The 15,170-nt window shown below is 35.3% G+C and overlaps 1 protein-coding gene across 8 annotated transcripts in view; it reads left to right on the top strand.

Moving 5' to 3' along the window:
* The window catches only part of SESTD1 (SEC14 and spectrin domain containing 1), a 148,899-nt gene that overhangs the window by 35,253 nt on the left and 98,476 nt on the right, over positions 1–15,170 (top strand). For 6 of the 8 annotated variants that reach the window (XM_072612519.1, XM_072612524.1, XM_072612518.1 and 3 more), the window contains one exon: positions 11,101–11,180. In XM_072612519.1, the coding sequence (XP_072468620.1) occupies positions 11,126–11,180 (55 nt within the window). In that variant the 5' untranslated portion in view covers positions 11,101–11,125. Of the gene's footprint in view, positions 1–10,286; positions 10,375–11,100; positions 11,181–15,170 lie in introns of all 8 variants that reach the window. The other 2 variants (XM_072612523.1, XM_072612517.1) reach the window with 1 other exon arrangement.

The following is a 15,170-nucleotide window of genomic DNA, read 5'->3' as shown; positions in this document are numbered from 1 at the left end:
AGAAACAAGTGAAAAAAAATGTGGACTTGTGAATATATAGCTCTGGAACTTTTTAGTAATACTATTCTTTACAGAGAAAACTATGAGTCTTGACCCTTACTTTACAGGAAATTAATTTAATGAAATAATATACTGAAAGGACTTTTGAACCATGCGATAAGAACTGGAAGGAAGATTTCATTACTGGTCAGTGAAAAATTTGATTATTTAAGAAAATTATTCTCAACCATTAAAAACAAAAGAAAGAACTACTATTTTAATGCTTTTTTTTTAAAACAGTACATTTTACTTTTAGAACAATTTCACATTGATTGTGTCATTTTGATTTTATAACTTTTGTGAGTAAGGTAGAGCAGAAATTATACTTCTCAATTCTCTAGATATTCAGTACCAGATCTCTGGTTTCCCAACTTAGCCCAGCAGCACTGCCTTAAAAACATAAGGGAATACTATAGAGTTAGAAAGCATAGTTATCTTTAACCCTCAGCTTGAAGAATTTATCATATTGATGGTGGAAATAAAATACAGGCTGTTCTAAAAATCTGAATGCAGTTTTAAGTTATTAAAATTACTAAAGCTTAATGCTCTGCTAAGACTTTTAAATCACCCTGTATATGAATGAATTTTAGGGTGATTTCAAAGTAATACAAATAATGAAGTTTGCTCAGCTAGCCCCTTGTATAGATTTTAAGACAGTTTCATTGTTCAGTTTTTCAGGGTGCAATTCTCTGTAACCATTCTCCAATTATAGAGCATCATCAAATTGGTAAACTGACCACAAAAGAAGGGTCACAAGACATAAAATGCCATAGTGGAAAGAACGCTAGATTTGGAGTCACAGGACCCGCTTTTGGCTCCTGGTTCTAGCACTTGTTAACTGTGTTGTCAGTGGGGTTGGCAGCAGACCCTGACATGAATAGATGTTGCAGATGACTTTAGAAGTCAGATATTTGCTTCATAGTCTATTCCATGATCTAATATCTGATTTAGATTTTTTCTTAATTTTTGCTTGTAACTCAAAGATTTATCTTGATTTGTCCCTTGTCATCTTGTTTTCCATAAAGCGGAACCCTGGGTTTGCACTTAGACTCTCAGTGCTTTTTCTAAGATTCCTTATCTTCTGTGCTTGCTCTCTGGCCAGCTTCCTATCCCAGGGAAAATAATAATAATAACAACCATAGCTTGCATGTACATAATGCTTTATAATTTACAAAGCTCTTTATATAGTATATCCTTTGATCCTCATGATAATGGAGTATGGTAGGTATCCTCGTTTTATGAAAGAAAAAACCAAGGCTAAGCGAGGCTATTATACATGGTTGCAGAACTGGCATTGGAATTTGGATCCAGTGCTCCTTCTACTTGTATAATCATGGGCAGATCGTAAGAGGATAGTAACAACTCACATTTATATGGCATTTTAGGGATTGTAAAGCATTTAAATGTGCTATCTCCTTTGATCCTATATAAGAATCCTGTGAAGTAGGTGCTGTTATTACCTCCCTCTTACAAATAAGGAAACTGAAGCTTGGAAAAGTGAAGCAACTTGCCAGGAGTAACATAGCCTACAGGAATATAAGGTAGAACACCAGGCCAGGTTTTCCTGAGTGTAATCCAGTGTTCTGCCTGCCATATCATGATGCCTGTAGATTACTGGAACTACATTGGAACAGAAGGAAATTAATAGATCTTTATTCTAGCTCTCTTATTTTACAAATGAGGAGCTTGAGAGCTAGAGAGTTATTCCAATTCCTCCCTTGTATTCCAAGGCCTCCCTTGAAACAGAATTCTTTTTAACTATACCCTGTTGCCTCCTCAGTTTATTAGAGTTGCCTCATGTGTAAAGTGGGGATGACAATATTTTGAACACTTATCTCACAGGGTTGTTGAGAATTGCAGAAAGTAATGTATATAAAGGACTTTGTGATTGTAAAGGGTTAAGGATAGGGACTGTGAACTTGTGATTTCATTTGGCAAAGGGAACTCACAGCCAAGGAAATTGTGCTTAGGACACAGGTCTGCATCTTCTCCACAATTTCCAGTCTTAGTTAGTGTAAACTCTTTGAGAGCACAAAGTCTTGTCATTTTAAAATCTGTATACCCAGCATCAAACATAGAGTGAGAGAGAGAGAGAGAGAGAGAGAGAGAGAGAGAGAGAGAGAGAGAGAGAGAGAGAGACAGAGTGTGTGTGTGTGTGTGTGTGTGTGTGTATTATGAAACAGTGAAGGGAAAAACAGGTTTGCAAAAAACTAGGGGAAAGAGCCAATTAAGCAAAATCATTCTTATTGCATATAAGGATGAAATTAGACAGAAGAAAAATGAAAAATATTTTTAAAAATTGCTACCACTCCACAACCAGAATTGTTATAAAGCAGGTCATTGGTGAGACCAAGAGGAAGAAGCTGGTCACGTAGTAAATGTATATGCTACATACTGGGGATACAAAGAGAGAAAGGACAAAATCTTTTTTCTCACAGAGTTTGCAAGTAAAGGAATCCTGTCCTGCAATCCGCTTTCCCAGTGTTGTGACTTTTTCATGCTTAATACCCAATTCACATCACACCTTTTCTGACCTCCCAGTCTGAAATGAAATTTCTCTCCTATGGGCACTTAAAGAATGAGTATACAATTCATCTGACAAATTAACTGTATCCTTGTAATTTAGTGAGTCTCCTATAGCATCTTGAACTATTTGAATATTTTATTGTTATATAATTTGCAATGTGTTTATTACCATAAAGATTATAAATTTGGGGGTCTTCCCCCCACAGGTAGAAGCTCAGTACCCCCAAAAACACTAGATAATTTTCTAGTGTAATTCATCCCACTGACCTATTTCCATTCAGTTATGGGCTCAAATGATTTCTACCATTATTAAATTTACAATTATCTCACCAAAATATAGATGTTGTACAGATTAATAATCTAAATGCCTATCCTAGTCTGGGTATCAGGCCATCTTTATCTACTTGTTTTTTCCTGTATGGATATGGCCAAACTTTTATTAGATTCTTTGCTAAATATCTTTTGTGACAGCTGTACATTCACTTTAGTGATCGTTTCCATGTTTTATGCTTTGTTTCTAAAAATCAGTGTCATTGAATAAAATTAATCTTTTTTGTTAGATATTTCAAATGGTCTTTTTTTTTTTTTTTTACTAGGTATTAGGACATTTTTTGGAAGACAAAACTTTATGTGATGTTTTGCTCTATTGACTCAAATACTTTTTTATAGTCAACAATAATTATTGGAATCTTATGTTCTCTTTCCCTTTTTATTCAGTTTTGTGACATTATTTAACAAAGCTTATGTGTTCCCATTTCATTTTTATTAAGAATGTCCTCAATATGTTATTGGATTAGTCTTATTAAATTTTTATAAATATAAGAAAACAGGAATATAGATCAGTAAATTCAGATATTTTTTCCCCTTTTGTGATTTTTTTCCCCTAAATGTTTGGTATAATTTCCCCTTTTCAGATATCTTTAGGAACAATCCTTAACCTCAAAATTGTGTCACTTCCAGCAGGACTTCCTCTGAGTATACTTAGCTTAGTGAAACTCCTCTTCCTATTCTTTTCTCCTTCTTTCCTTCTGCCTGCCTAGCTTCCTTCCTTCCTTCCATATATGATGTTAGAGCCCAAGTATTATGGCTATACTATTATTGATGGAGAAAAGTGTGGTAACAATTTTTATAAATATTTTTCATTTCTCTTCTGTTTAATTTTCATCCTTTTATGTACTCAGAATGATTTTGCTTAGTTGGTTCTTCCCCTCGTTTTCTGCAAACTTGTTTTCCCTTTCACTGTTTCATAGTTTATGAAGTAGTAGTCCTCATAATCTTCAACTATCCTTCATAACATTTCACAAGTGTATTTATGTTCTAAACCAGTGTTGTCCTTTGCTCACGTAGCTCTTCTATTTGACAAGGAGATTGAATGCTTATGGACTGATCTAGGTTCTTTTGGTATCATCTTCTTGGTTGCATAGATTGATTTTACATTCTTTACCTAATGGTGGCCAATACATAGCTGGTGTCAATGTTCTTTTGTCGTTTTATCATTTTAAAGCCTTATCAGTTTTTTGGTTTTAATAGGTTAGATTGGATTTGTTTTAATTGTATCCCACAATTGCATGACACATTTTCTTATTTTATTCTTCCAGTTTGGTGTTGATTTTGATTTTTGCTCATACTTGTAAGTCTAGAATTTGATTATATATAGCTCCTGATTCTGAAATGAGTTCCCCAGCATTAACCAGTCATTTCCTATCTGTTAAAAATCATTTCTTTTCTTTTCTTTTCTTTTCGGTGATGATGTTTGGTGTTGTCCATATCCAGCTATTCCTAGATTTCTTCTTAAAACAGTTAGCTACAAACTTTTGGCCGTTCACTATTTCTTATTAGTGATCCACATTTTGCAATACTTCTTTTTGCTATCTTCCCATGTATCTATCTTTGCACTGAAGTCACCAACTGCTGAAGTTTTTATTTATTTGGCTGTCTGTCTTGGAAGCACTGGGCTGAATTTAGTAAGGTGATATTTAACAGGGAGTTAAAAAAAATCAGTTTCACAAGATGCTGGGGGCATGGTTAAGTTTGTAAAATATTCAGGGAATTCAGGTTCAGTATGAGTCAGCAGTGTCATGGAGTAGTCAAAAAAGTTAACATAATCATGTTGGGAATAAGGAAGTGATGGTAACCTTGTTGGACTCTGATCTGGTCAGACCATGTTTAGAATATTGTCTTCTCTGAGTGATGCAATTTGAAGACATTGATTGAGAGAAAACATCCAGAAGAGAGTAACAAGGGTGGTGAAGTGCCTTGAGTCCATGTCACAGGTGATTGGTTGAAGAAATTGAGAATGTTTAGTCTGGCTAATAGAAGACTCCAAAAGTATATGCTAGCTGCCTCTAAGTATCTGAAGACTACCATATGACAATCTTGTTTTTTCTTTCTGTACTCTAACTCGATGACTTCTGCTCCTTTGGGTCCAATGATCATTTTTTGCAGATAACTCTCAGAACTCTGTATCCAGCCTTAGTCTTTCTCCTAAGCTCCAGGCCTGTATCTCCAACTGGATATTTCTAACTAAATGTCCCTTAGGCATCTCAGATTTTCAATGTCTAAAACCGAACTTGTTGTCATATATCTTCCTCCCTCCTATTCATCTCTCTTCCAGTCTGCCTTATTACTGTCAAGGGAAATATCACCCTTCTGGTCATCCAGTCTTACAACCTGATGTCATCTGCAGTTCCTCATTTTGACTTATGCCCCAAATCTGATCAATTGTCATGTTTTTTGATTTTTAAACTCTGCAGCTTCTCTTACACATGTCCCCTTCACTGTTCTCACATCGCCCTCAGCCTAATCCCATCTTGCCTAGACTCTTGCAAGGTACTCCTTTTGGATATCCCTTCCTCAGGTCTCTTGCCCCCCAGTTTATCCTCTACAAAGCCACAAAGTGATATTCCTCAAATGAAGTTGTAACTATGTTGCTGACCCCTCACAACGGCTCCTTATTACATCTAGGATCCAATAGAAACCCCTCTGGTGTTTTAAGCTTTTCACAACTTAGCCCTTCCTTACATTTCCAAGATTTTTTTATGTTACTCCCCTGTGCATGCTATAGTCCAGTCATGAGCCTGCTTGTTTCTCAGAAGGATGTTCTCTCAGATTTCATGGTCTTCGTATCTTTGCAATGGTTTTTTATTATTCTTTGAGTGCTCTTTCTTTACCTCTTGGAATTATTATTATTATTATTTTGCCTGTCTATATGTCCTCAAAATTTTGCACATTGCCTAATATACAGTAGGTGCTTAGTAAATGCTTATTGATTTGTTGATTTGGAATCTATTTCCTTTAAAACACAGTTCAAATGTCACCTTCCATATAAAGACTATCTTGATTATTTCAGTTACTAGTACCCTTCTCTTGTATTGCATATATGTGTGTGTGTGTGTATATGTATATATACATATATATATATGTATATAGTGTGTGTGTATAAAATATATGTTTGTTTCCTGGTACTTATATGGGTCTGTGTTTCTCTTTCACCTGCAGAATGTTAGATTCTTGAAGTCAAGGACTCATTTATATTCTTGAGTCCTTTGTGCCTGGTACAAAATCATGATTTGCCAGGCCTAGAGGCCTGAGGGCTACCCGAGTCTTACCTTACCTGTCCCAGGTCTTCGGTTGGCCAAACCGGATAAACGTATGAGAGAAGAGACTTTCCGGAGTCAAACAAGGGTTAGGCTTTATTCAGGGTCCTGGTTACATGTGCAGGGGGAACTCTTCCTTAGGAGGGAGAGAGAAATCTCCCAAGGAGGCAAAGATCTTACGGTAAGAGATTGGAAGTAGAAGTGTAAGTGGGGAGAGAGGGGGAGGGGAGAGCGAAGAGAGGAAAAACAGAGCCTTCTGTCCTGTAACGACCCCTCCCGAGCTTAAGAGCGCCTTCGGGCTTTCCTGACCCTACTTAAGCTCTCCGGCCGCGTAGTTTGCACCTGAATACCGTGCCTGTTAGATAACAATAGGTGTGCCCAGACCTGGGCCAATCTCGAGGGCGGGGAGAGCTCTTTCCCATCACGTTTCTCATGGGAAGAGGCGGAAATACACGAGATAGCTCGGTCTCACTCCTCGATTCCCTGCTGTTTTCTGGGGGGCCTCATGAGAACTCTAAGATTTAGAAGTTCCCACCTTTACCCGCCCGAGACTGTCCACATGGAATTGAGCTTCCATCCCCAACAATGATTGATTCATTTAGTGATATTGAATGATTGCAGATATCAAAGCTGCTATTACTACTGTGGAATGATGCTTGAGATGACCTAAATACTGTCCATTTGCAGTGTTTCTTATCTCTGTATAATCTTTGTGAGAATAATGTACACATGCAAGGGGCAGTGTGGTATAGTAGAAACAATTCTGAATTTGTGACCTGTAGTCAAATCACAGTTCTGTCATGTAGTACTATGTCATCTTGGGTAAGTCAGTTTGGGTTTCTCTGGGTTTCATTTTCCTTCCCTTTTTTTTTAAGTGCTTTTTTTAAAGGACTTTAAAGGCCAAGGGCTCTAATATATGATTTTATGATTCTTATTGAAAATATAAGGATTTATAATGGAGTTTTACACGTTTTTCCTTTGCACACCACTTGTTAATATATATAATTACTTTCAAAGTATGTAGAATGCAAAATACCGTCATACTTATTACTTGGCAATTATTTTAACAATTGTTTTGAGTAAAACAATAATAATACTGGGTTGAATTGTAGAGCACTTAAGATTTGTATATATTTTACATATTTTATCTATTTTAATCTTAGCGACAACTCTCTGAAGTAGGTCTTGTTGTTATTCCCTTTTTACAGATGAGAAAACTGAGGCTGAGGGTTATGTGACTCCTCCATGATCACACAGTTAGTAAGTCTGAGGCAAGATTTGAACTCAGGTTTTCCTGACTGCAAAGTCAAGTGTTCTCTCCCTTACACCACCAGGCTATCTTCTACAACTCTCCTCCAATAAGATTATAGTATTCTAGATTTAGAATTGGCAGGGACCTTCAAAGTCACCTAGTTCTGTTGCCTTATTTTGGAAATAAGGAAACTGAAACCTAGAGTGATTAAATGATTTGCCCAAGGTCGCTCAGTAAGTAATAGGGCTGACATTTGAATCTAGGTTTTCTGACTCTAAATGTCTCCCATGTGTAAAAAAAAAAAAAAAAAGCACAAAAAGGATTTTTTTTGAAAGATGAAACAAATAACTTTATTCATTTATGTTCTGACTATTACTCCCAAGCAAGATATAAAACAAGGAGACATAAACTGAAAAGAGTTTGTTGTGTAGAGATTTCCTGTAGTTGATGAAGTTCTGCAGTATTCCTATTTATGGATACCATTGTGCTGATTACAGTATGGCAGAACCCATCCATATTCATTCATAAATGTTCAGGTTACCAGTCTGCACTGGAAAATCAAAACAGGTGAAGAATATTTAATACTTAGACTATATCTAATTAGATACACAGACATTTAAGTTGGTCTCTCAGGACATATATTTTGGACAAACAATGCTGATAGGCAGTGACCTTGAAACAGTGTTAGACAGGAGGAGAGTAGCAAGCTGGATTAAATCTGGAAAAAAAAGCAGTACTTTCAATTATTCCAAATTTTCTTTTGAAACAAAATAAAACAAAACAAAAAATGTAAAGATTGGAGAAGATGACTTTTAAATTCCATTCCAGTTTAAAATTTGTGATGTTAAGCATGAGCCCATCTTTTTGACACCAATATTTAGTTTTGCTATATGTCTGCACATGATGCCTGAAGAATAAAAATTACAAATCAGCCAAAAGGCAATAGAGAGATGCTTGTGTTGTTTAGTCATTCGGTTGTATCTGACTCTTTGTGACCCCTTCGTCCAAGAAGTTTTGTTGTCAAAGATACTGGAATGATTTGCCATTTTCTTCTGTAGTGTGTCCTCATTTTCCAGATGAGGAACTGAGACAAGTTGTGACTTGCCCAGGGTCACACAGCTCGCAAGTGTCTGAGGCTAGATTTGAACTCAGATCTTCCTGAGTCTAGACTAAGTGTTTTGTCTATTGTGCCACCTAGTTGCCCTGGAGACATGCATAGTGAGAATAGAGTGAAATCTACTAAAGTAATAACAAGTGCTCAAGAACAACATGAAAGGTATCATAAAGAAATGTATGACAGAAGAAAAGTAGACTCGTTATTGGGTGGGTTTGAGAAATAACAGGACAGCTTTTATTCTTCCCCAAATTATATCAAAAGAACTAGAGGAAAATCCCTCAGCATATTGGGATAAATTTCTTTGAAAGATTCATGAATGTCATGGACAAGAAAGAGTTGTACTGAATGAAAGGAAAGGGATGGATTATAGTCTATACTGTTCCAGGGCCACATTAAGAGGGTATTAGTGTACTTGTAGGCAGCGAAGAGGGAGAAATTGAAGATGCTGGAGAGAGTGGGAGGAGGTGGGAAGGGATTGGTATGAGGGCTGTTAATTTTGAAGAAGGGAAGGAAGAGAAGAAAATTTCTTACAGAGACTAATATTTAGAAGTGATGAGGTTAGATGTAAGAGCTGAAAATGTGTGATGATAGAGTGGATAAGATAAGTGGAATCTTAGTTCATCTGCCGGTAGTGAAGAAGAATGTTGGGAGTGAAGACTGCAGGAGGGTAGAAATAATAAGACTGCATTTAAAAAAAAAGTGTATTTTCTGATTCAGACTTCTTTGGAATTAAAGGTGTTTTTATACTTCAGTGCATTATCCATTAACATAGTCTTGAAATGGGACAGAATCAGGATGCACAATTGTTGATTACTAATAATGATATATTAGGCACAGTAAAGCTAAGTTACTAGTATAGCCAGAGAATGCAGTTTTGTGATTTGAAGGGAATAAGGAGTTCCCTTTGCTCTCATCAAAATTTAAACAAATAGAAACCCCTTTAATTTTTATCTATTGATTCATGTTGGAAGTGATTTTTCCCCTCTCTGATCTCATAGAAACATATGTGTGTCTGTATGTAAGCATATGTATATATGTATATACACACAATCATACCCATATGAGTGTATGTATATGTATAGATATGTGTGTATATGTATAGGCATATACATATAAATATATACCTATACATAGACGTATATTAGTCTATTGATATAACATGTCTTATGTTAAGCAGTTTTTGTCCATGTTTTTGCTTAAATCTTCCATAGAGCATCTCCCCAACATTCTGGGGACTTTCTGGTTTGTTTTCTTTATCTGTTTATTTGTTCATTTGTTCATTAAATCATTCATTTCTGATTCTTTTAATAGTTTGTAGGCCCAGTTCAGCATTCTGTCTGCTTGTCCGTTATTCTATTATTGGTATGTCACTAATGTACGTTTTCTGATAGTACACATCCTTGATGATGTTTTTACACAAGTTCTTCCGAGCATTGGGTCAACATGTACTTTGCCCAGAATCTGCCATTTAGTTGGACAGATTGCCTGTTAGTCTATCGACCTATATATCTCAGATGGGCATCCTAGATGTGGTGAGCTGGGGCCAGAATTCAGTAGGAGCAAGAGAGCCAGCTGGTTTCTATTTGATAAAACTGTACAGCCCATTTTTACTACTAACATTCCTTTAAAAAATATCTTTACCCAAACATTAAATCTCATAACCAACAAAAATAAACAAGTCATAATGGAAAATGACTTTATATAAATCCACAATCTCCAAGTTATTTACAACTTCTAATCCTTAATAACTTCCCAGAGATACTATTATGTGCTCAAATCACGGAACATCAGACTGTCAGAAGAATCAGAATTGCAGGTGATCCAAAGGGTAACAGAAAGACTGTGTAAGTGGGCTGCAGAAAGTTACTTATTGTTTAAAATATTCTAACTTATATTTTAAATATTGGTGACTTATCTCCCCCTACTAGATTTAAACTGCTTTAGGACAATGTGCCTTATTTATTTTTTATTTCTTCTGTTGTATAGTTGATTACACTAGTATCCTCAAACATCTTTAATAAATGTTTTTTGAATGACTTTGTCCCTGTTACACTTAAAAAAATGTAGAGACCTTCCTGGGAGGGTAATATGTTTAGTCCTGATTATTTGAATGGGAACAAGTTTACTAGACTTTTTCCTTGATTACTGAAAAAGATAGAGGTGCTTAGTTTAGGCCTTGTGAGGAGATGGGACAATGATGATAGAGGTGAACAAGGATGGGAGGTTATAAATTATAAGGGACACAGAAAAGAAAATGCTTCAAAATTTTGCTATGGGCCACTCCTATTTTTAGTAAATTTGACAGGGGAGTGATTTTCTACTTTGAATAGAAGAAAACCTAATAGCACGAGCATTTTTTACACCATCTAAGCTCAAAAAAGGGGGGCAAAGTAGTATTGTCTTTGTTTTTAAATGATATTCTAAATCAAAAGTTTAACTAAAATTTTGATCTCAAAGTAAAACAGTGTTCATACAAGCAAATAGACTACCTTGTTTGGCAATACACCAGTAAATATTTTGATGACTAAGTAATTTTCATGTCTTTAATATTTACCTTCTTTTGTTTTCAGAAGTGAAGAAGTTAATTGAAGTATAATGGAAGCTACAGTAATATTGCCCATTCTGAAGAAAAAACTAGCCTTCCTTTCTGGTATGGTTTTTTTCTTTCAGTTAGATGTTTTATAGCTGTTATCTAGTTTTGACTCAGAGGTAGCTGTTTGCACTTTATTTCTGCAATACATTTGGCAGAAATGCAATTTGTTTTTGCATAAGTGCCCTTTTCTAAGGTATCTGTAAGACATCTTTTAATCTGAATGAAAATCTGGGCAGGCCAGTTTTTTTATTCTGTCCTATAATTTGATTAGAAAGACCTCGACAAGGCAAGTATTCTGATGTTTTTACTTCTTTTATAAAATGTGATAAAATAATAAGAGTAATTGACCAACTGGCATCCAAATACTTGATTTTTTAATATAATTTTTATGGTATCATTTTCTTCCTTCATCTTCCAGTAGAGGAAGTTTGAACACACAGGGAGTTATAAAGCATTAATTACATTATTTTCATTTAAAATATTTTAGGATTTTGAGTCTGATTAGTTGAATCGTATACTTAACAAAAAAGTCTACTGAACTCCTAACAGGAATCTCTACTATTAATTGGGAAATAAAAATGACTTATTGATATATCTTGATAACAATGTCATAGGAGCTTAGTGCTTTCTGCTATTTATCCTTTAAAAATTATGTAATTTTACAAACTTGCTGTTTTTGGATTCAGTCTAAGAAACCCATTAATGTTATCTCTGTATTATCGAGCAGTGAGGAAATTGGCAGATTTTGCTTCAGGGAATGAAAACTCTCTTGACATTTAAGTTAACTAATGGATTCCTTTCAACACATACACACACATACTCACAACCTTGGGTTGTACTCTGACTATATCCTGGGTTCTGTGGATACAGTAACATAAAACAAACAGACCCTGCCTTCAAGTAGTTTCCATTCTTTGTACTCTAGAGAATGATAGCATATACCCATATAATCATATATAATTTTATATGGGAGGTATCAGTAACTTGGGAGATCAGAGAAAGCCTAATGTAGTAAGTAACATTTGAATTAAGTTATGAAGAAAAATGAAGATTTTAAAAGTGAAAGTGACAAGGGAATGCATTCCAGGCATGAGGGTTAATGCAGGCAACAATGTGGATGCAAGCTTAAGTGTCATATGTGAAAAGTAGCAAAAAGAAGAATAAAGAGTAACACATGAGGCTAGACAGGTAGGTCAGACTTAGGCAGTGAAGGTCTTTAAACATTAGAAAGCAGAGTGTTTTATTTTTAGAGGTTATAAGGAGTCATTGGAGGTTAGTGACCAGGAGATCCTGAGTTTTAGGAATATAATCCAGGCTGACATCTATATTGGAAAGAGGAGAGACTAGAATTAAGGGAGGTGATGGAGAAGTGATGAGCCCCTCAACTAGGATGGCAGCCACCTTAGTGGAGCAAACAAATTGGTTGAATAAGATGTTGCAGAGACAGAAATAATAAGACTTTTTGGCAAATGATTAGATTTGTAATGTTAGAGAGAATGAAAACTTGAGGATAATTATGAGCTTGCAAGCTTGGGTGACTAAAAGGATGATGATACAGTAGAAATTCAAAGGAAGATTGGATTTTGGAGGAAAGATAATAATATAGTAATAGAAATGTTTTTTTCTTTATTAAATACCAGCCTTCAAGAAATATTTTAAACTTATTTTTCATTCATTTTATTATCTCTTTTGTGTATTCATTCACTACTTAATATATTTTTGTACATATGTGTCCTTTTCCTGTGTCTGTGTATGTATGTGTAATTTAGTAACTTTTGGACATAGTGATGTGTTGATAAATATTTAAAAGCCATCTCTTCAAAAAGAATCTGTTCAGACTGAAAATTAACTATGATTTTGTTTGTTTTTTATTAATCACAAGGCAGTAACAAATATATTCAATAAAGGCTCTTGGAGAAAGAAATAAAAAGTAACTAGAAACTAAAAAACATAATTAGAAAGAACTAGTTGGTCAAGGAACAGCTAATAGAAAAAAATAGAAAACTTCGTCCAAAAATTGTATTAATGAGACAACACATCAAAACTTCTGTAATAGAGCAAAAGAAATGGGTACCAGCTTGTAGCACCAATCATGGCAGCACATCTGAGAACTGCTGCTGTGAATAATTTCAAGGGTCTAAATCACATAGTATAATGAACTCTCAATAGAGAGTTATTCAGCAATAAACTAACTTGTTCAGTAAACCAAAGCATAACAGTCATAGCTACATCCTTAATCAATACTGCGTCCAAGTAAAAGTACACACCATCCACCCCTAGGTCACAGTGAGAACAATCTTTTAAGTCACCAAGCGTCCAAGTAAAGTCCTCTTTCATCTTACCTTGAGGTTGACTTTCAAGTCCCATGGCTCTTCCTCTGTGGACTGACCACTCCTGACTCTCTCCTGGATTCACAGGTGGGCAGCTCTCTTCACCTGTTCCATGTCTCAGCTCAGGAGGACTGCTCCACTCAGCAGCTTCTGCCTCTGGGAAAACAAAGCTCAATAGCACAACAGCAATACTCAATTCACCTCCAAAGTCTAGAGACTGTATATTAATAGCTCAGTTCACTTTAACAGCTCTTAAAAGGGGCTAAGCCTCATGGGTGTGTTTCTACTGTGCAGTTCTGTTTGCTTTCCTTTAGCAAGTCTCTGCCATCAGAGGTCTCCTCCCTCAGGTCTCCCAGCTATCTTCTCAATGTTGGCTCACCCCTTCAAGGCTGGCTCTCTTCAGGTCTCAACACCAGCTCTTTCTTTATATACAGTTCTACTCAGTAGCTGATTGGTTAGAACTCACATGTATGTGTCTGATTGGCTAGAGCCCACAAGCACATATCTGATTGGTTAAAACTCAGACCAGAAAAACAGCAAAGATACTACATTGCTTGCTGCTACACAACTTAAAAAAAAGAACCTTGAACAGCAAATCAAACCCCCTAACTAAACAAAAACTAGGGATTGTGAAAATTAAAGAAGAGATAAAGGTTAAAGTGAAGAAACCATTGAACTCATAAATATACCTAGGAGCTGTTTTTTTTTTTCCCAAGAAAAAAAGCAAAAAGGAAAACAACTAGATACTCTTGGGTTTTTTTTTAAAGGAAAACTGATGAGGAAATATAAGAAATTATCAGAGACTTTTACCCAATTACATGCTAACAAAATTGATAACTTAGATGAAGACTAACAGAAGAAGAACTAGGCTATTTAAATAACCCAGTTTTAGAAAAATAAATTGAAAAGACATAGATGTACTCCCAGAGAAAAAATACTCCAGGGCTGGATGGATTTACCATTGAATATTATCAAATATTCAAACAACTATTAATTCCATTATTACACAAAACTATTTGCAATAATAGGAAAAGAAGGCACCTTTCTTTTGTGATGCAAATATGATCTTGGCACTGAAATTAAGGAGAGACAAAACAGAAAGAAACCATAGGCAAATGTCTCTATTGAACATCCATGCAAAAATTTTAAATATTAGCAGGTAGGTTGCAGCAACATATTAGATGTCATATTTAGATGTGACAAATATGGGGATGTATTTTATTGGAATATGAATATTGTGAGGATTTATTTTATTATTGTGTGGGGGACTGAGGAGAAAGAGATGATTTGTATAAACTAAAAAAGGTATATGCTAATTCCATATATTTTCTCTGGAGCTACACTTCATCATTATAATTTCATATTACTTTTGTTCTTTGTTGTTCTTGCCACTTATATTATTTTTAGTTGTTTTATTGTTTTACTGTTTCTGCTTAATTTTGCATCAGTTTATATAAGCATTCCCCTCCTTTTAAAAACTCCTTATATTCATCAGTTTTTTAGTGTGCCTTTATATGCCTTGTGTGTTCATGTATGAATCCTAATTTCTTTAACTGTTATGTCAGTGGAGATCTATTTTATTTCCAGTTTTTTGTTATCACAAAATGTGTTACCACAAATATATTTTTGTATTATAGGACCCTTTTTTCCCCCTGTCTTTGACTTATTCAAGATAGATGTCTTGTAGTAGAACTTCTGGGGGAAAAGGTATTTTAGT

This window comes from Notamacropus eugenii, chromosome 5, assembly GCF_028372415.1.
Source record: "Notamacropus eugenii isolate mMacEug1 chromosome 5, mMacEug1.pri_v2, whole genome shotgun sequence".
Taxonomy (NCBI): domain Eukaryota; kingdom Metazoa; phylum Chordata; class Mammalia; order Diprotodontia; family Macropodidae; genus Notamacropus; species Notamacropus eugenii.
This window is presented reverse-complemented; position numbering and strand designations above follow the sequence as displayed.